Source organism: Arachis hypogaea, chromosome 5, assembly GCF_003086295.3.
Source record: "Arachis hypogaea cultivar Tifrunner chromosome 5, arahy.Tifrunner.gnm2.J5K5, whole genome shotgun sequence".
NCBI lineage: Eukaryota > Viridiplantae > Streptophyta > Magnoliopsida > Fabales > Fabaceae > Arachis > Arachis hypogaea.
The window spans coordinates 114478651-114501156 of NC_092040.1; the positions used below are offsets into that span (position 1 = coordinate 114478651).

Genomic DNA, 22506 nt, shown 5'->3' on the forward strand with positions numbered 1-22506 from the left:
AGAATGTACGAGAGAGAGAATCGTGAAGAGAAAATAAAAAAATATTAAAGTAACTACTTTATGAAGTAAATAAGAAGTAAGAGAAATTTTAGTAATTAAAATTTAAATTTATTTTAATTACTAACATGTTTAACTATAAATTAAAAATGTATTTTAATTAAAATTTAATTAAATAATATTATTTGAATTAAAAAGTTGAATCAAAGCTAAATTTTAAAGGACACGTAGCATTTTTCTATACCTATATTGAGGATCATTGGACTGCCTTTTATGCATGGTTGTTGGAAAAAATAGAAAAATGAAAAAGTGTAAGGTCAAAATGAATACTTATTACTAACAAAATAAAAAATTATATTATAATTACAGTTATACTACACATACAAGTTTTTTTGCTTTACAAATTTTATAAGTTAGACTAAATCCAATAGAAGCTATGCTCACCCACAAAAGCGTGTTAACACGCGCATCACATTTCCAAAGTGCTCATTCACCATTATGAACGACTTTTCTTTTTCTTCCTCGATAAAAACTACAACTGTCATTTTTTCTTCATGTTTCTTCTCCTCTTCCTCTTCTTCCTTCTTCTTCTCCTTTCTCTTTGTGTTTCTCCTTTTTTTTCTTCACGTGTTTCATCTTCATCGTCGTGCTTCTCCTCTTTCTTTTGATTTTACAACATTACATACTTTTTTCTTCTTTGTTTGATTTTTTCGTCCCAAAAAGAATTATGAGAATATGAAATAAGAAGATAAAAAAGAAGAAATAGCAGAAGATGAGAAGGAGGAAGACGAAGAATTCTGAATTATGCAGAACTTATCAAAATAAAAATACACCCAAATATCTTCGTTTTACACCCAAATTTGTTGCAAATACAGAAATGAGTTATACTACGTGTACACTAAAATCAGCCACCCCAGTATACTGGAATACAAATATACATTGAAAATAAATTAAAGCACATATATATTTATACACAAATACATTAGTGACCGATTTTAATGTACAAATAGCATTTTTGTACAAAAAAATGTTTCCTGTAATTTCTGTTTTATTCCCCTCTTAGGTTTAAAAATTTCTGTTTTATTCCCATTCCATAAAACACTAACACCGTAGCTAACTGAATTAAAGACACTAGTTCACATAAGAAATTTCTGTATGTTTTCATATATACCTTCCTCTCATCTCTGGCGTTTACTTTGATTAGTCAAAGTCTTCCCCATTGACTCCATCCATAACCCTCTACATTTGATTATATATTATATTATTGTTATTTATTTAGGAACTAATTAAATATACTAATAAGCTCACAAATTATATGATAATGGTCGAACCATCATCATCATCGTCATCTTCTTCTTCCTTCACATGGAATTGGATCTACGACGTTTTCCTCAGTTTCAGAGGAGAAGATACTAGAAACGGTTTCACCAGTAATCTCTACCATGCACTGGATCAAAAGGGGATCCACACCTTCATTGATGATGAGGAGCTTCAAAAGGGGGAAGAAATTACTCCAGCACTTGTGAAGGCTATTCAAGAATCTAGGATCGCCATCGTTGTGTTCTCTAAGAACTATGCATCATCTGCTTTCTGTTTGGACGAGCTAGCAAAGATTCTTGAGCTGTTGAAACTTGAAGGAAGATTGGTTTGGCCAATCTTTTATGATGTGGATCCATCAGATGTTCGCCATCAGAAAGGTAGCTATGCGGGGGCATTAGCAAAACATGAAGAACGGTTCCAGAATGATGACAATGGCAAGGTACAAAAATGGAGGAATGCTCTACGTGAAGCAGCTAATTTGTCCGGTTCACATTTCAAACCAGGGTAATAATCTATATGTTTCTTACCTACAAAACTCTTCAAATTATTGTTGGCTAAGTGTGGATAAAAATAATAATATTTATTGATGATGTAACTGTTAAAAATATAATCATTAATGTTATTTTTTTTGTTAGCTTTAAATTTTTAAGATGAATAGTTCTATACAAAAAAATCAAGAAAAGTCAAAAGAGATTTTTACTTAAGAGTAAATGTTAAAGATATTCCCATTAAGTATGATGGATTACATGAAGATGAGAAGAGTATTTTTCTTGATATAGCTTGTTTCTTCAACAAGGAAAAGATATCATATGTGAAGCAAATGCTACATGTCCGTGGTTTCCACCCTGAAGATGGTATTGACGTTTTGATCGACAGATCTTTGATGAAGATTGACAAGAATAATAATTGTGTGAGAATGCATGATTTGATTCAAGATATGGGTAGAGAAATTGTTAGAAGGGAATCAACTTCTAAGCCTGGCAAACGTTCTAGACTATGGAATGATGAGGACATTGTTCATGTTCTAGAAAATGACATGGTATGTTGTTATATTTATGTATTCAGCTTGTAAATTTCTACAACCTTACATGTAAAATTTGACATATATATAAATATATGTTTGGTGTTTGCAATGATGATGATACAGGGAAGTGATAGAGTTGAAGTCATAATTTTGCACTCAAGCAAGCGTAGAGTGAATTGGAATGGAAAAGCATTCAAGAAAATGAGGAATCTCAAAGTTCTCATATTCTGGGATGTACATTTTTCAGTTGGTCCTGATCATCTGCCAAACAGTTTAAGAGTGTTGGAGTGGGATGGATATCCATCACCATCATTACCCTCTGATTTTCATCCCACTAAACTCTTCATGCTCAATTTGTGCAACAGTTCTCTCAAATTGGACAATCCACTCCAGGCATGCATCATTTCCTACTATTTTACTCAATCAAATATGCTTATTCATTTAACAATTCTCTGTATAAAAATAAGCATTAGTTGTTATGAAAAGATTAGTATAAAACTAATATATAATAATAACTGATTTAGTAATTAATTTTTAATTATAGAATTATCCTGATGTCTAGATAATATAATATATATAATCAAAGGTTTATTTAAAAAATAAAAGAGTGTTAGAGAGTTAATAGATTTTGTAATTTGTGACTATTAATTAGTTATTATTAATATTTTTTAATAGTATGAGATTATATTTAATAGTATAAAATTATTTATTTTTTATTAATTAAATACTGGTCAAATTTTAATAAAAGTACTGTTACCTAACTTTCTTTAAAAAAATATGTATAACCAATAACACATACAACAATTAAATCAAAATAAAGGTTTACTCTTTTAAAATTTTACTTTCTTTCTGCAAAATGGACACAAATCATGATTAACCGCGCGAGCAATGCTAGGGGGCCAGCAATTTTTGTGATTGTTAGCCATCAACTAGCCATCAATGATGATTTGATGGTGTGAGATTGGTGTGAGATTTCATCCAATGGTTCACCTTTCTCTGCTGGTTACATGCTGGCCAAAATTCAACAAAACTGCTGGTTCCTTAGATTTTTCCTTAACCGCGCTTCTCACTCTATATTGCTGCTAACTCCATTATTTTATCCCATAAATCATAGGTTATATCTAGCCAGTCTTATTGGGAGATTTTTTTTAATTATATGAGTAGCCATTGACTAAATTGATGAACAAGAGATTATTACATTTTGATTTGTGCAAATACTATTGGCTTAGGCTGGTTTATTATTAGACTTTAGAGTTATAACATTCAATGAATTTGAAGAAATCATTAGAGATTAAAAGATGATATCTTTTGGACCCAAAATTTTACTATGAAAAAATGTATGGCCTACCAAGAAAGCTGCAAAGCAACCAAACCTGTAAACGATCTTGCACCTATTGAGAAACCTATTGAGAAAGAATACTGTTGCCAAAAAAGAGAGAATAATGCAGAGAAAATAATGACCAAATTGATTAAGATCTGAATGAGGAAAATGTGTGATTAGAGAGTTATTATACAAAGGCACTTAGCTCCTATTTTATAGTTTAATAAAAACTGCACTAACATCCTCTAACTACCTCTAACAGCCACTCTAACTGAATTATTCTCATAACAGAATTTTACTGACTTCACGTAATTTATTACTTAAGATGTTACTTAAGTTTTGACTTCTTCTCCTTTAACACCCCCCTCAAGCTTAGTTGGGGCTTTGTTCCCAACCTAAGCTTGGACTTAAACCGTTCAAACAATTTACAAGACAGGGATTTGGTCAATATATCTGCTATCTGATCTTGTGCAGGTATATTAACTACAAAAAGTTGCTTTCTATTAACTAGCTCTCTCAAAAAGTGTAGATCAGTTTCAAGATGCTTGCAACGGCTATGCATAAGTGGGTTCACAGTTAGGTGACAAGTGCTCTGATTGTCACAATAGATCGTTGGTGTCACTTGTTATGGAACTTGCAACTCTTGAAGAAGCTGCTGTATAGACATGACTTCCGTTTGAGCAGAGGCAACCGCTCGATATTCAGCCTCGGTACTCGACCTGCTAACTTTCGATTGTTTTCCACACTTCCAAGCAATGAGGTTGCTTCCTAAGAATACCAAATAGCCACTGATCGACCTTCTATCATCCAAATCTGTCGCCCAATCTGCATCAGCAAAGGAAATAATTCTATAGTCAGAACATTTGTTAAACACTAAGCCTTGATTAGGGGTACCTTGTAAATATCTCAAGATTCTCTTGACAGCCTTCCATTGTTCAATTGTTGGCTGATGCATGAACTGTGAGCACTTATTTACTGCAAAAGCAATATCCGGTCGTGTGATGGTCAAATATTGTAGTGCTCCAACAATTGATCGATATTTCTTAGGGTCATCAAAAATTTCTGAGTCATTCTTGTGCAATCTTAATGAAGACACCATTGGTGTTGGCATTGATTTTGACTGGTTCATCCCTGCTCTAATTAACAGATCATGTACATATTTAGATTGTGTTAGTAATAGTTTATCATTTGCCAAAAATTGAGCCTCTAACCCCAAAAAATAATTGAATTTGCCTAAATCTTTTAGAGAGAAAATTGAATTCAAAGAAGTAATTAAATCATCAATTTCATTTGGGTTAGAGCCCGTAATCACTATATCATCAACATAAACGTTCATGTATATAACAGAATTTTCAGATCTTCGAATGAATAAAGCTATATCGGAAGTTGAGTTAGAGAATCCAAACTGTTTTAGAGTGTGTGCTAGGGTCAGATACCACGCTCTGGGGGCTTGCTTAAGACCATAGAGGGCCTTGTGCAGCTTGCACACTCTTGTAGAATTCTGAGTTGTGTAGCCCGGAGGTTGCTGCATAAACACTTTGTCTTCTAATTTGCCATTGAGAAAGGCATTATCAAAGTCGAATTGTCTCATAACCCAGCCTTGTGTTAATGCTATTGTTATGATTATTCGAATTGTGATAGGTCGTACAACAGGACTATAGACTTCCTCATAGTCAATGCCTTCAATTTGGTGAAATCCTTTGGCAACTAATCTAGCTTTGTACCTAAGGATTTCACCATGTTGATTTTTCTTTACTGCAAAAACCCACTTACAACCCACTATTGTTGCATTTGGTGGTGGATCTATTAGTGTCCAAGTATTACACTTGCAGAGAGCCTTGATTTCATTGTCCATGGCCTCCTTCCAATGAGGGCATTGTAATGCCTGTTGAACTGTAGTTGGGGTTTCTTTTGTTAAATCAATATTGTTTACTATTTTGGCCAGAAAGGTTTTTGGCTTTGATATACCAGATTTCGATCTAGTGATCATTTGGTGGGTATTACACTCTTTTGTGGTTGGTGGTGGTAATTGTGGAATGGGGTGAATGTTTGTTTCAATTCCAGAGTTTGAAATTGTCGTGGACTGGTGGTGTGTTTGTTGATTAGCAGCAGAAGCTTGTGGATGTACAGTATTTAAATCAAAAATCATAGGTGGTGTATTTTGACTACTAGAAGTAATATCAGCAGTGGTTGTAGGAGTTGTAGTATAGATGATATTGTTGGAATTAGTAGAAGTGCTCGATGAAGGCATTGTACTTCTTCTAAAGATAGAAAAGTATGAACTTGTAGCATTGTCAATGACATGCTTGGAAGGAGCTGTTGCATTTGAAAGATTAGTACTAATAGTTGGAAACAAAGTGTGATAAGGGAAAAGAAACTCATTAAACACAACATTTCTTGCAAGATAGATTCTGCCTTCTTTAGATAAATATTTGTAACCACTATGATTAGAATCATATCCTAAGAAAATACACATTTGAGATTTAAAATCAAATTTTCTTTTGTTATAAGGTGTCAATAGAGGATAGCAAGCACACCCAAAGACTTTAAAAGTAGAGTAATCTGGTTTGTTCTTAAATAGAACCTCAAAAGGACTTTTAGAGTCCAAAACTGGAGTAGGTAAGCGATTGATGACATAGACTGCAGTAAGAAAGGCTGAGTCCCAATGTTTAAGAGGCATTGAAGCAGTGGCCAAGAAAGATAAGCCACACTTTGTAATGTGTCTATGTTTTCTCTCTATAGATCCTTGTTGTTGGTGTGTATATGGACATGACAATCTATGGAATATACCATTGTTAGAGGAAAATGTAGAAAAGGTTTTAGATAGAAATTCTTGGCCATGGTCACTTTGCAAGGCCTTGATTCTACAACCTGTTTGATTTTCAATGAAAGATTTATATTTTTGAAAGGCTTCTAGAGCCTGACTTTTGTTGAATAAGAGAAAAATGCAAGTATATTTACTAAAGGCATCTAAAAAACTAATATAATATTTGTAGCCATGATGAGAAGGAAAGGGAGCTGGGCCCCAAATGTCAACATATACTAATTCTAAGGGTTGTGTATAAACAGATTCTGATGTCTTAAATGGTAATTGATGTATTTTTGTAATGGTACAAAACTCACACACTTTATGATTTTCATCAATTGGGGAGGTCTGTATGCCACACTGGTGCATGACTTGAGTTATTGTCTTAAGAGAGCTATGGGCAAGTCTTTTATGCCAGAGCTCTAAGTCATCAATATTCTTATTATAAGTATAATAAGCCACAGGATAATTCATAGAAGATGTTAATAATGTTCCTGTAGAAGAAGTAACAAAATTAGCATTAGATCCTAATGAATCAGGTATAGAAAAGTGAGAATTAGGTGTAGTATAATTGGACAGAAAGATAGAATCAAAGGAACTCTTTACTGCATTATTATTCAAGAAAGAACTACTATTAGTGTCAATGTTGCTATTGATAGAGGAATTATTACAATCAGTAGCATTAATAGGATCCGCATTACACAAACGTGATTTTTTGTGATCTTTTTGTACTAACAAATTTACAATGTGAAACAGAATTAGGCAAATTGCTTGTAGTAGGATTCAGATGAGATGCTGTTGGCACCACTAGATTATCAAAAGAGTAAATGCCTCCTCTAGCTATTCCTTGTAGGAGAATGTCCTTGGACACCTGATCACGAACCATACAAGATTTAGGCCAGAATTCAAAATAGACTTTATTATCCTCAGCAAATTTGGACACACTCAAAAGATTTTGTGTAATAGAAGGGACATGCAGTAAGTTATTCAATTTAAATGAAATATTTTGATATTTATCATAAAGAATTGTTGATCCATAATGTAAAATAGGTACTCCCTGACCATTACTAACAAAGAATTGCTCAGGGCCTTGTGATGAATCGGTGGAATTCAGAAAATTGGCATGTTCAGCAGTAATATGATGTGAAGCACCAGAATCTGGGTACCATGCACTGTCATTCAGGGTGGAAGAGGTGGTCATGTATGCTCGAGGTTGATGAAAGGATGCTGGAGGAGGTGGTGGAAGTGAATTTGCATATGGAACTGCAGTCTGAGAAGATGTTGAAGATGATGGATTTTGAAATTGAGCATCAAACCTGTGATAACAATTTTGCACTACATGACCCATTCTACCACATAATTGGCATTGGGGTCTTGAATTCATAAATCTAACACCCCCTCTCATAGATCTCGCAGCACGGCCCCTTTTTCCATTGTTGCCTCTTCCAAAGTTTGGTTGTGAAAATGGAGAAGCTTGAACTAAATTTGCTAAAACAATCCTTTGTTCAGGCTTTTTAAACCTCTCGATCATATCTTCATAGGCAAGCAAAAATGATTCAGCTTCATGAATTGTGAAATTTGTCATTCGAGACATCACTGACGTGATGTAGCCTTGATATTCTTCTGTAAGACCATCCAAAATAGCTTGGATGTGATCATCTTCTTGAAATGAGTAACCTATAGCAATGAGGGAGTCTGCAATCTTGCGAATTGTAGAGAGATATTCAGCAACTGTTGTAGTTTTCTCGCAAGCTCTAAGCTGAGTCTTTAAACTTTGAATACGTGTTCTTGAAGAAACCGTAAAGATGTGATTAATCTTTTCCCACATTTCAGCAAAAGTAACGCAATGTACCATCTTGTTCTTGTATGTACCATTCATGGAGGACACAGCCCATGTCATGAGTGCAAGGTCATTTTGCCTCCATTCTTTGTATTTGGATGAGTCCTTTTGAATTGTTGATGTAGGTGTGGAGTTCGATGTTGCAGGGACCTCATCTTTTGTAACAGAGGGGGTTGGAGTTTGTTGTGCAGAATCTGAGCTTTTACTTTCTTCAACAATTGTAACTGATTCTTGTTGTGATGGAGTTTTTGACGGATCGAGATGATCCTCAAGCTCTAGCGTCTGAATTGTTAGAAGGATGCTGTGCTTCCATGTTGAGAGGTTATTTTCTTCAAGTTTGTCTGCCAGAGGAACCAGTGTGTTCTTGAGATTTGTTGATGAAGTTGCAAGGGGTAGAGCCATGATCGTTTTCAACCTGCTCTTGATACCATGTAAACGATCTTGCACCTATTGAGAAACCTATTGAGAAATAATACTGTTGCCGAAAAAGAGAGAATGATGCAGAGAAAATAATGACCAAATTGATTAAGATTTGAATGAAGAAAATGTGTGATTAGAGAGTTATTATACAAAGGCACTTAGCTTCTATTTTATAACTTAATAAAAACTGCACTAACACCCTCTAACTACCTCTAACAGCCACTCTAACTGAATTATTCTCATAACAGAATTTTACTGACTTCACATAATTTGTTACTTAAGTTGTTACTTAAGTTTTAACTTCTTCTCCTTTAACAAAACCAAACAACCATTAACACGCTGGTTATGTTAACCAACCAATAATAATATATCATATATTATAAATAGGTATATATCTATTCCCTTCACAATTCTCACATCACTCCATAAACTCATCACTTCTTTAATTCATATTAAGCTTTTAGATCATGTCTGAGGAGAAGCACCACCACCACCTCTTCCACCACAAGAAGGATGAGGATAACACTTTTGAAGAGGTAGTTGACTATAAGAAGGAGGAGAAACAACACAAGCACCATGAGCACCTTGGCGAGCTTGGTGCTGCTGCTGCTGGTGCCTATGCCTTGGTAACTATTTATTTCTCTTAATTTATTGACTTACCATTCTTGACACATTGTTTGGTAACTTGGTTCATATACGAAAATTTTTAGTAGCAATTAGCAAATAGCACAAACTAAGCCTTTTAACGAAATTGGCGGCTTTAGTTGTGGAACAATTAATAATTAAGAATAAGTGATAAATCTAAGTAACATGATGGGAAAAAATATTCGATATTGCTGTCATAAAAAATGTTACCTAACCTGAGTTTCTTACTTTGTTTTTAGTCAAGTCAAGCTTTTCGTCAGAGTTAGAAAAAAGGTTATGAGTTAAGTTTAATTTGCTCACCTAATTTTAATTTCTGATTTCTGAATTATTAGGTAGTCACATTGTTTAGGGTTTATCTCACATTGTTTAGAGAGAGGAGTGTATCTCACAATGATGTGAGAAGAGATGAGTTTTATCCTAGTATGGTTTAAACAACTCGGTACCTCCAATTTGTTTCATTTTTCAAACCAACAATCATAAATCAGATTGTCCGATTTGTGATTTCGAAAATAAAAAAAAATTTATGTTGAAATCGGACCATCCGATTTTTATTTTAAAAAATAAATAAATAAATAAAAAATACAAATCGGACTCTTCGATTTGTAATTTATTTTTTCTTCAAATAAATCGGATCCTCCAATTTGCAGTTTATTTTTGTCTTCAAACAAATCGAACCATCTGATTTGAATAAAATACCATACAAAAAAAACACCTAATCTTTCAATAACAATATATTACACATATATTTAACCAATATAAAAAAAAATTAGCCTCACATTGTTTAAGTCAACTAAAGTAACTTATTTCTACTTTATTCAGATTATAATTTAGCATGTCACGTGGGGTAATCATAGGCATGGTAAATAATAAAGTTTAAGGGTTAATGAAAAAATTATGTGGCATACATTGAAAAGACTGAATATATATGAGATAAAAATAGGTATCCTAAGTGAAAGATTTATTGTCTCTGGATTCATAACATGGAAACAAATTTTATTGATATAATAATAAAAAATTTATTTTATATTCTAAAGAAAATTAAAGTTAATTTTTAAAGATTCAAATTCGATACTGTTAATTAAAGTTGACCTCAGCTAAGCTAATTTATGGCATGTAGTCCTGTCATCTGACTCATCTCCTACTTAAAATCACGTGTTGCTTTTTCTTGAAGACAGTTCAGATGGAGCTAAGTTTTTTTTTTCTTTTTTTTTTTAAGTTATACCCTTACACACTTTTTTTTTTAAATTATGAGTTTCATATATCAATTTCTTAATCATAGTTAAAATTTAAATTCAGTGTACCTTCTAACAAAGCAAATATAATTGATATTAAACCAAGTCTTGCACTGTAGATGGAGCTAAGCCGTTTGATCCCAACATCAAGTTGACAAGATTGATTAAATTCTAAAAAAATAAAAAAAAATTATGTAAATAAAGTGTTTTTATTTATTTTAAAAAATAAATTTTTAAATATTTTTTCAGATAAAAACATTCTCCAAAGTTCAAAGTAAGTATGTTTTCCTTATTTATAAATAATACTAAATGTATACTAAAATTAGTCATAAATATAATTATGTATAAAAATATTATTTACATATTAAAATTAGTTTTTATATATATAGTTTTATTTATTATATATATATTTTATATTTTAATATATATTTTATTTTGTATACATAATATAGTTAATTTATATATATATATATATATATCTTTTATGTATATTTTATATTTTAATATATATTTTATAATCTATACTAATAATTAATTTTAATATACATTTAACATATTTGATTTATAAAATAGTAATTAACATAACCATGAACCTATCCGGAGCTAGCTTAGAATAGAATGACTAGGTGTATCCGAAAAAAACGGAAGGAATGGAGTTAATTATTTTTTATATGATGGATGAAAGAATGTATTACGTTAGTATGAGTTAAAATAAATATATTTTACAAGTGTGATGTATAATATAAATCGTTACTTACGATCTGCATAACAAAAAAAATTGTTATTCGCAATTTCATAAATCATTTTTTTTAATTAAAAAATTAAAATTGTGACTCACAAATTTTTTTTGTCTTATTTAAAATCGTAATTCACAATTTCTGTTAACTTTTTTTAATTTTTTGTTTTATTTGAAATCGTTACTCACAATTTTTTTTATTCTATATCACTATATTACACCAAAACATCATAATATTAATTAAAAACACCAATAATAATCCAATATAAAAAAAAAAAATTAGCCGAAGGAATGAGTAGGAATTTAATTTCACCCAACCACCACATAAATGGGTGTAAATAAAGACCAAAAAGAATGTGTGTAAATGAGAAATATTATGTATATTTATTTAAAAATAATTTATAAAAAACGAGAGAAAATAAAAAAAATATATTTTATATCATAAAAAATATGAGTATATACCTATTTTGGTCCTTAAAAAATTTTAAACCAGACATTTTAGTCCCTAACTAAAATTAATTACTGGATTGGTTCCTAATAATTAATTTCGTCAGTCACTTAGGTCCTTGGCTCCGTCAACTCTAACGGAAGACAAAATGATCCGTGACCAATTTATTCGAAAATGACACTGGTCTTCCCCAATTTTTATCATATCTCGCATAACCCTAACATTCATACCCTCCTTCTTCACTTTCACAGTCTTCTTTTCCATCTTTTCCTTCCTCTTCTTTAACTCCAAGATTAAGCCAACGTGTAATTGTCACACATGTCGCACCTACCTCAACATGTCATAGACCACACACTTCCTAAATCTTTGTGACTGGTACATCCACCTCCTCTACACTTCACCCACCAAAAGCATCCACTTCCACGTCTTTGATAACATCACCTCCAACCTCGACAACGTCCATGACCGGGAAGCAATATAGATTGTTGGATATTAGGACATCATGAGAAGATTCTCTTTCGACATCATATGCAAATTCTCATTTGAAATAGGCATCGAGTGCTTCATTCCTTCTTTCTCGGAGTCCAAGTTGGCAGACAGCTTCGACCTTGCATCCAAACTATTACAACGAGCAATGTCGCCGTTGCCGCTCATATGGAAACTGAAGCGATTACTGAACATTGGTTCGAAAAAGAAGTTGAAGAAGCGATCTGAGTGGTGGACAATGTGGTCATGGAGATGTTAGGGCAGAGGAGGAGGGAGATGGCAACGACGACAACGAGTCTTAACAAATCAGACTTGTCTAGATTCATGGGATCCATCGAAGACGACAACTAATTGAGAGACATACTAGTTGAGAGACATATGCATTAGTTTCCTGAGTATGAATTGGTTGAGAACAAGTTGAGGATTTTTTTTCTTGTGAACATTAAATTTATAGAGTGTGCATTGTGTAGTTTGAAGTTACAGTATTAGACTATTAGTGTTATGCGATATATGATGGAAATTGGGAGAGAATAGTGTCGTTTCGAACAGATGAGATCAGAGACCATTTTGTTCCCTGTTAGAGTTGTCCTCCGTTAGAATTAACGGAGTAAAGGACCTAAGGTAGCGTTTGTTTTCGGGGGCAGGACACGGAGACATGGACAATACTTGTTTAAAAAGTGTTTGGAAGCAGAGATATGGACAATGGACATATTGTCTCCGACACAGTTTTTTATACTTTTGTGTCCACTCTTTCACGAAGGACAATGATGGACACGAGATTTGGAAGAGTGGACACGGACAATTTTTTTATTTTGTTTTCCTTTTTTTCCACTATTACCCCTTCTTATTTTTCCTATTGCGTTGTTCAGAGATACTTTTTTCTTCCTGACTCTTTCTTTTTCAGGTACTCTCTCCTTTCTATAGAATTTTTTATTGGGGGTAGATAATTCTTTTCTTTTTATCGTTTTACTTCAATACCATTTTAACCTTATATTATATATTATTTGATTTGTAATAAAAATAATAACAAAAATAATTAATCTTGAAACTTTTGAAAGATAAATATTAGCAAAAAGTAAAATTGATCTTTTAAAATGCTAAAAAATAATTTATAAATTGTAATTGATTTTATATAATTTAAAGAAAAATCAGTTTTTTATAAAAAAAATCAGTTTTTAGATAAAAAAATTAGTTTTTTTTAAATAAAAATAGATTTTTATATGCAAAAACTAATTTTTTTCATGTAAAAATGGTTTTTTTAAATTAATTTTTTATTTAAAATTAATTTGGCTTATTAACTTAAACAAAATTTTTTATTAATCAAACTCAAATTTATTTTTTTTGTTAATCTTAACCATATATATTCCTACAAATTAATAATAAATTTTAAAATAAAATAATTATATTTATAAATTTTATTTTAATATAAATACTAATATATTTTTTTATTAAAATTTTTTGCCTCTTCAAATATTTTTTCAAGTTTCGTCTGTACTCTTACGTACTCTCATTTTTTATTAAATTAATTTGTATTGATGTAGAAAATTTGGAATCACAGGATTATTTTAGTCATTTCATATAATATTTTAGTTTTGTCCATGTGTATCCAAACATAATACTAGACATTACATTAGTGTCTTGTTCATCGTATCCAAACACAATACATAAAAGATAATTTTTAGTATCTCTGTCCTATTGTCTCGGTTTTAGTGTCATGTTCTGTCCTGTCTCTAAAAACAAACGTAGTCTAAATGACTGATGGAGTTAATTGTTAAGACGTAATTAATTTTAGTTAGAGACTAAAGTGTCCAATCTAAAATTCTTTAAAGACCAAAATAGGTATAAACTCTAAAAAATATATATAAAAGATATACACATATGTAAATATAATAAATTTACCAACACTTTACTAGTCGTGGAACACTAACTAGCCAAAAAGTTGGAGCATTTAATTGAGGTTATAAGAATAAACAATCTGGTTTTTATCCATTCATATAAAAAAGATAATGCAATTTTAAATAAAAAAAATAATATATTTTTTATTTTATTATTTTTTAAAAAATACCATTTTTGTCACAAAATTATTTTTATGTAAAAGTAATATAAAAAATATAAACACATATTATATTAGATAGTTCAATCAAATATTTTAAATCTTTTACCAATTTTTTATTGTTATGTTTACATATAGTTATTTTATTTAAATAATTTTTTTAAAAAAAAACTTCAACGAAAGAAGATTCTTTTGATTCTTGATGATGTGGATGACTTGCCATTCTTGATGAAGTGGAAAACTTGGTTTGGTTCTGTTTACAAGCACATGGGATGAAAAGGTTTTATGGGGACGGATTTGGTACGCCGCATATGTTTGCACACTGAAGCGTCAAAAAATTGTTTGGCACACTGAAATGGCAGAAAGCATCAAAATAAAAATATTTATTTTCTTAGGATCTTTTCTACAATTATATATAAAATAGAGGGGTTATTCTTTTATTTTAATTTTTTAAATGAATACATTTAATTTAATTATTAAAATTAGTTAAACACTCACTATTTAGTTAATTATTATCGCCCCTAACCTCCTCTTCTAGGTTTTCTTCCTCTCCTTCCTCTGCCGTAGTGTACCGACGCTTCTATTATCTCCAGCGCCGATAACGACTGAAATCTTTCCACCACCTTTCCTACTCGCTTTTCCGTCGCGCTAGCAACTCCTTTTCTCCCCCCACTCAGTTATGGTGGCTTTGGCAGCATTTTATTCGGCACGCCCAAAATCCATTGTCGACACTTCACCGAAAATTTCAACGACTCCATCCTTTCAGAAGTGTCCACATCCTCATGTTCAACAGTTCCATAGCATAGAAATTGGTCTCCATGTCAAAAATAATTAGTCTATACCAGTCTAATCTTCTTTTCAGATGAGTATTGCTTAAATGGATGCAATCAAGTCTAACCCAACTGTGTGCCAACATGACCCGACCCGAAACATCTTCTGCCCTCTTCTTAGCCAGTTTCTCGCCCACCGTCTCTATGCCGCTCCGATCCTTCACCGCTAATTCTCTCGGATAAATCTAAACATCTGCCCAAACCAAACTACCGGTATTTGTTACTCATGTTCCGGCTATGACAGTAACAGGCTAAGGTAATAAATTTTTCAATTTCATCGAGGCAGATGCACCGTTTAGTAACCGTGCACAATCTTGACCGGCGATTCCACACGGAGTAATTTTCTGCAACTTGAACAGCATAAAAGCCACGAAGGTGAGTGACAGCAACAGTCCACAAAAAATCTCTTTTCTCAGCCCAACTTCATTGTTCTTTAGTTTAACATAAAACTGAATAATTAACTCTAATTAATTTAAATTTACAAAATCATAAATTTTTGTTATATTAAATTATTAACCCAGATAGATATTAGATCTATAATAATAACCACCAAAAAATTAAAATTTTTAAAGTGACTCCTATGACACAAAACCTACAAAAAGTATTCACTAGCCAATCAAAAGAGACAAATAACAGAATAATCTCTACCGTTAAGTTAAAAGTTAAAAAAATCTAACGGCTCTCTTTACCTAACGTACCAGTCAGCCAAAATTAAATGTTAGGCACACTGATTAGCCAAACATGCACGGCGCACGGAATCCGTGCCCAGGTTTTATGAGCTTCAAGAGTTCAACGATGACTTCAAAACTAGGCTCTTATTAAACGTAACTGCTAAGGCTGTTTTTTTTTGTGGCTTAAAAAAAATAAATAAAAACTAAGAAAGAAAAAAAAATAAGAAACTGTTTAAGAAAGGTAGTCTCGCTGAATATTACTTTTAAACTCCTTTTAAGGTAATAGAAGCTTCATCTGAGGAGAAATAGTCCTCATTGCAGTCTTTACTATGATGTCTGCTACTGTATTTACATCTCTCAAGATCAACCGAAGATCAGCACATCATTTCCAAGACATGATATCTCAGATTTTTAACACCAAAAAATTAATAAACCCAAAGCAATTTTGTAAATTTATATATATATATATATATATATATATATATATATATATATCCCGAATGAAAATTAATTAAATTTATCATCTAAGAAAAATAAAATATTTGTAAAATTTACAATTATCTGTTCTTGTAATTTTTACGAGTAATAAATAAATTTATTATAACTTAAATCTAAATCAAAGATTTAACTTAATTTTTGTTTAGTTTTACGATTAACTTCACATTTTAAATTTAAAAATACGATCAACAGTTATAAATTTTAAAAGTGAAAATTTAGATATTTATAACCTTTTAGTTATTAATTTTATATAAAAATAATCACAGTTCTAATAAAATTGTAAGAGAATAAAAAAATAAAAAAATGAAAATTTGTTTATTAATTGTTGATTAATTGAATTATAAAAATAAAATTTAATATATATAGAATAGCGTTTATTAAAAATAAAAATAAAGATAAAATAAAATAAAAAATATATAAAAATAAGATAAGATAAAATAAGATAATAAAAATTAAATTTGTTGGACTAAATTTGTACATGTGAGACCTTTTTTATTGTTTCGATGGAAGAATAGTTTAATAAGTTCTGAATTAAAGATGCTAGTTCATATAAGACCATCTCTAGTAGGAACTCATCCCAGTTTCTGTTTATGACCCACCTGTTATAAAAATAACTCCACATCAACTTTTGCGTCATAAACAGTAAATAGGAACTTAAAACATCTCTCTTCTCCGTTAGGAGAAACTAACTTTAGTCCCTGTTGTGGTCCCACTTAATTAATTAATTAAAATACTTGAAATTAATATAATTAATTTTTTTTACTATTAAAAGACATTAATATTAAATAAATTCATATATAATAATAATACACAATATATAATCCCGGGTTACACTAATTTGTAAAATTACTTAATACAAATAAAAACATAATTAAACTCTATAGTTGACGACAAACATTGTGAAATTGCCATATGTGTTCAATCAAGTCCTCTTTCAATTGTCTATGCTGCTGCATACTTCGAAGTTGGGCATTTCTTTAGAGAAATTGATGGTATGGTGCAAAATAAAAAGTGTGAGAATAGAAGTGTATCTAAATAGTATATATAGAGTAACAAAATATTAATTTATTAATAATAATGATAACATAGTAACGACTAGTTTTTAATAACTACTTTTACAATGACTAGTTTTGTAACGGCTAATTTAATATAATAATATAAATATAAATAATATTTAATATTAATTATGATATAAATAATTAATATAAATTATTAATTAAAAAAATTTAATTATTTAATCTAATTAATTATTATAATTATTAATAAATAAATTATAATTTATTTACTTAATTAATTACTAGTTAAATAATTAATATAAATTATTAATTAAATAAAAATATCAATATTTAATATAATTAATCATTATAATTATTATTGAATTTTTTAATATAACTATTTAATTAATTTTTTACATAACTTGTCATTTGACAAGTGTTAATTGAATAATGAGAGTCTTTACTCCCTCTTCTTAAAATGAGTAAGGGAACTCACTTTAGTTCCACTCCAACGCTTCAATTCTGCTTTTCCTCTGACACAATAGTAATGGGGCTTCAATTTTTAGTCCGGTGGAGATGCCATAAGAAATTTCTGTATGTTTTCATGTATACCTTCCTCTCATATCTGGCGTTTACTTTATTAGTCAAGGTCTTCCCCATCGACTCTATCCATAACCCTCTACATTTGATTATATATTATATTATTGTTATTTATTTAGGAACTAATTAAATATACTAATAAGCTCACAAATTATATGATAATGGCGGAACCATCATCGTCATCTTCTTCTTCCTTCCCATACGAAGTCTTCCTCAGTTTCAGAGGAGAAGATACTAGAAACGGTTTCACCAGTAATCTCTACCATGCACTGGATCAAAAGGGGATCCACACCTTCATTGATGATGAGGAGCTTCAAAAGGGGGAAGAAATTACTCCAGCACTTGTGAAGGCTATTCAAGAATCTAGGATTGCCATCGTTGTGTTCTCTAAGAACTATGCCTCATCTGCTTTCTGTTTGGACGAGCTTGCAAAGATTCTTGAGCTGTTGAAACTTGAAGGAAGATTGGTTTGGCCAATCTTTTATGATGTGGATCCATCAGATGTTCGCCATCAGAAAGGTAGCTATGCGGGGGCATTAGCAAAACATGAAGAACGGTTCCAGAATGATGACAATGGCAAGGTACAAAAATGGAGGAATGCTCTACGTGAAGCAGCTAATTTGTCCGGTTCACATTTCAAACCAGGGTAATAATCTACATGCCTCATGTCACACTCTCCTTTAAATTATATCTATGCTTTTATAATCATGTTATATAACAGAGAAACTCTTGCGTCAAATATTTTTTAATATTTTTGGCCTTTTAACTAGTACAGACATTGAATTGTCTTTAACAAATAAATTTTGTTAATTTATATGTATAAATTTTGAAAAATATAAATACAAATTGTGTTGGTTTATGTATGCAAATTCTAATAAATATAGACACCAACTATATATTTTTTATATGCAAAATTCTTGTAAATATGGTTACGAATTATTGTTGGCTAAGCATTGGCTAAAAATGATCATATTTACCGATTATGTAGCTGTTAGAGATGTAACCATTAACTGTCTTTTTCTATCGGCTTAAATTTTTAGGATGAGTGGTTTCATGACATAAAGGTCTCTGCAAAAAGTCAAACAAACTCAAAAGAGATTTTTGTTTGGGAGAAAATGTTAAAGATATAACCATTAATATTATCTTCTCTTGGTAGCTTAATATTTTGGAACGAGTGATTTCATGATAGCAGTAATGTTCATAAATTATTTTAATAATTGATTATTTAATTTTAGTAGAAAAGTATGTGAAATAATATATAATAATGCTTTGTTTTCATAACATGGCTTAATATGAACTTGTATAAATGTAGGTCTCAACAGGAATACAAGTTCATTGAAAACATTGTTAGTGACATCCCCAAAAAGCTGAATTACACTCCTTTACATGTTGCTGACAACCCGGTTGGCCTGGAATCACCAGTGCTAGAAGTGAAGTCTCTGCTACAACTTGGGTCTAATAATAATAAAGATGGAGGAGTACACATGATTGGGATTTGTGGAAGTGGGGGAATAGGTAAAACAACACTTGCAAGAGCTGTGTATAACTCTGTTGCTGATCAATTTGATGGTTTGTGTTTTCTTGCTGATGTTAGAGAAAATGCAATCAACAAGAATCATGGTCTTGCACAACTCCAAGAGACACTTCTTTATGAAGTTCTTGATGAGAGTAATATAAGAATAAGAGATGTCAACAGAGGGATTGCAATTATAAAAAGGAGGCTTCAACAAAAGAAGATTCTTTTGGTTCTTGATGATGTTGATGACTTAACCCAGTTAAGGGCTATGGCCGGAGGCGATGATTGGTTCGGTTCAGGTAGTCGGATAATTATCACTTCTAGGGACAAACATTTGTTAGAAGCACAATATGGGATGAATCCAAACAAGATTTATGAGGTCAAAGAGTTAAACAAAAAAGAAGCTCTTGAATTGTTCTGTTGGAAGGCCTTTAGAAGCAACAAAGTTAAGTCAGGGTATGAAGATATTTCCAACCGTGTTCTTTCTTATGCTGGTGGTGTTCCTTTGGCTTTGGAAGTAATAGGCTCTAACTTGTATAACAAGAGCATAGATCAATGGAGCTCTGCATTAGATAAGTACAAAAAAATTCCCATTAAGAAGATTCAAGAAGTGCTCGAGGTAAGTTATGATGGACTACATGAAGATGAGAAGAGTATTTTTCTTGATATAGCTTGTTTCTTCAACAAGGAAAAGATATCATATGTGAAGCAAATGCTACATGTCCGTGGTTTCCACCCTGAAGATGGTATTGACGTTTTGATCGACAGATCTTTGATGAAGATTGACAAGAATAATAATTGTGTGAGAATGCATGATTTGATTCAAGATATGGGTAGAGAAATTGTTAGAAGGGAATCAACTTCTAAGCCTGGCAAACGTTCTAGACTATGGAATGATGAGGACATTGTTCATGTTCTAGAAAATGACATGGTATGTTGTTATATTTATGTATTCAGCTTGTAAATTTCTACAACCTTACATGTAAAATTTGACATATATATAAATATATGTTTGGTGTTTGCAATGATGATGATACAGGGAAGTGATAGAGTTGAAGTCATAATTTTGCACTCAAGCAAGCGTAGAGTGAATTGGAATGGAAAAGCATTCAAGAAAATGAGGAATCTCAAAGTTCTCATATTCTGGGATGTACATTTTTCAGTTGGTCCTGATCATCTGTCAAACAGTTTAAGAGTGTTGGAGTGGGATGGATATCCATCACCATCATTACCCTCTGATTTTCATCCCACTAAACTCTTCATACTCAATTTGTGCAACAGTTCTCTCAAATTGGACAATCCACTCAAGGCATGCATCATTTCCTACTATTTACTCAATCAAATATGTTTATTCATTTAACAATTCTCTAACTATCATCCTCATGTTTTTCTATGCAGAATTTCAATTCCTTGAGTTTCATGGATTTTGGAGAGTGTGAATTCTTGACAGAAGTACCCGACCTTTCAGGAGTCCCAAATTTAGGAGCACTGTGTCTTGATAACTGCCGAAATTTAGTTAAAGTCCACAGGTCAGTTGGATTTCTGGAGAAATTGATTTTGCTGAGTGTTCAAGGATGCACCAAGCTCCGCACTCTCGTAGACGAAATCAATCTTCCATCTCTTGAGACTCTGGACCTCAGTGGCTGCACAAGCCTTGTGTGCTTCCCAGAAATCGTAGCAACTATGGAAAACATTCGAGTAATTTACTTAGACAGCACCGCCATATATGATTTGCCACTCACCATGTTCAATCTTGTTAGCCTGGAGCGCTTGTATCTCAGGAACTGCAGAGATCTGAAAAGTCTACAAGGCTGCATTCGCTTGCTACCAAAACTCGAGGTCGTGATTTTTCCGAAACAAAGAGGATTTCGATTGAATTCCGTGGTACACGGATTTGAGCAAAAGATATCATCAGAGTTCATGATTCACCACGGTCCTCGACCGCTGGTTCCATGGGAAGCTTGTTGCACAGTCTCCAGTGATTCGAATCTCATCCAATCATCTCACCATTGGCGCCGCCATATTTCGCCGGAAGAAGAACGCGGCGCCGGATCTGAGGGTGCATCGAGTGTGAGCTTCAGGTACCGGAGAAAACTCCCGGGGGTAATCGGCGCGTTGTTTACGACTGAAACAACGGACATTGACACCTTTGGCTCTGTTCTAGAGTTTAGGGTTCTTGTGTTGGTGAATCGCAGTTACATGTTCTCTTCGTCGAGTGTTTACGTAATCTCTGAGACAAGAAGGACACAGCCATTACTGGTGAATGTAATTCTCCGCACACTTCAAGGCCACGGCGAGCGATATGTTTTCAGATCGGAGTCGGAGTCGGAGAATGAATGGAATCTGGTGCAGATTGTTGGCGAGATGTATTTTCACAGGCCGTGTACGGAGGGGGAGGGAAAGAACACGGCGGTGGGAGCAGTTATGAAACGGAGCAGCCTTGTTTTTGACACGGAATATTGTTGCATGGAGGATATTCAATATTCGAACGGTGACACGTGTGAAAGTGATGCCCTTCCGGGAGTAACTTATATCGATTCGCTGACAAAGGAGAGCAATCTAAGGGAGCAACTGTACATATTGTACAAGTAAGATGGAATTAAATTGAAATTAGAATTAAATTAAAGAAATTAATAAATTTTAAATAATTTTTAATTTAAAATTAATCATCTTGTTTTTGACAGGAAATATTATTACAGGGAGGATATTCAATATTCGAACGATGACCCGCGTGAAAGTGATGCCCTTCTCGCAAGAATATCGGTTGGCTGAAAAAGCTGAAAAAGAAGAGCAATCCAATGGAGTTATTATACAATATGTACGATCAGTGGCGGATCCACGGGGGGACCTAAGGTGGCCATGGTCCCCCCAAATTTTTTTAAAAAAAATAGTAAATAGTAATAATTAATAATATTAAATTTTTTTATATATAATATTAAAAAAAATATAAGTTACAAAATTTTATAAATTAAAATAACTAAAAACTGCACTGTGTATTGGATATTTGAATTATTGTTGTTCTTGTTAACAAATAGCTCATTCTAATAATTAATAAAAATGGTTCTATT

General features: G+C 32.0%; 2 protein-coding genes across 5 annotated transcripts; both read left to right on the top strand.

Moving 5' to 3' along the window:
• The first annotated feature begins 1267 nt into the window (after positions 1 to 1267).
• On the top strand, positions 1268 to 7368 carry LOC112802991 (disease resistance-like protein DSC1). Of its 3 annotated transcripts, none has more exons than XM_072236472.1 (4): positions 1271 to 1821; positions 2194 to 2356; positions 2465 to 2734; positions 4192 to 4790. In XM_072236472.1, exons 1-4 carry the CDS (start codon positions 1313 to 1315, stop codon positions 4240 to 4242), a joined length of 993 nt encoding a protein of 330 aa, XP_072092573.1. In that variant the 5' UTR covers positions 1271 to 1312; the 3' UTR covers positions 4243 to 4790. The 3 variants fall into 3 exon arrangements, with proteins under 3 accessions (XP_025702221.1, XP_072092573.1, XP_072092574.1); XM_072236473.1 differs by lacking the exon at positions 4192 to 4790 and adding an exon at positions 7225 to 7368 and having other exon boundaries at positions 1273 to 1821; XM_025846436.3 differs by lacking the exon at positions 4192 to 4790 and having other exon boundaries at positions 1268 to 1821; positions 2465 to 2890.
• A 1788-nt stretch (positions 7369 to 9156) lies between these two features.
• On the top strand, positions 9157 to 22306 carry LOC112802989 (disease resistance protein Roq1). Of its 2 annotated transcripts, XM_072236471.1 has the most exons (6): positions 9157 to 9354; positions 18140 to 18568; positions 19235 to 20369; positions 20478 to 20747; positions 20837 to 22026; positions 22123 to 22304. In XM_072236471.1, exons 1-6 carry the CDS (start codon positions 9305 to 9307, stop codon positions 22208 to 22210), a joined length of 3162 nt encoding a protein of 1053 aa, XP_072092572.1. In that variant the 5' UTR covers positions 9157 to 9304; the 3' UTR covers positions 22211 to 22304. The 2 variants fall into 2 exon arrangements, with proteins under 2 accessions (XP_072092572.1, XP_025702220.1); XM_025846435.3 differs by lacking the exon at positions 9157 to 9354 and having other exon boundaries at positions 17934 to 18568; positions 22123 to 22306.
• The last annotated feature ends 200 nt before the right edge of the window (positions 22307 to 22506 follow it).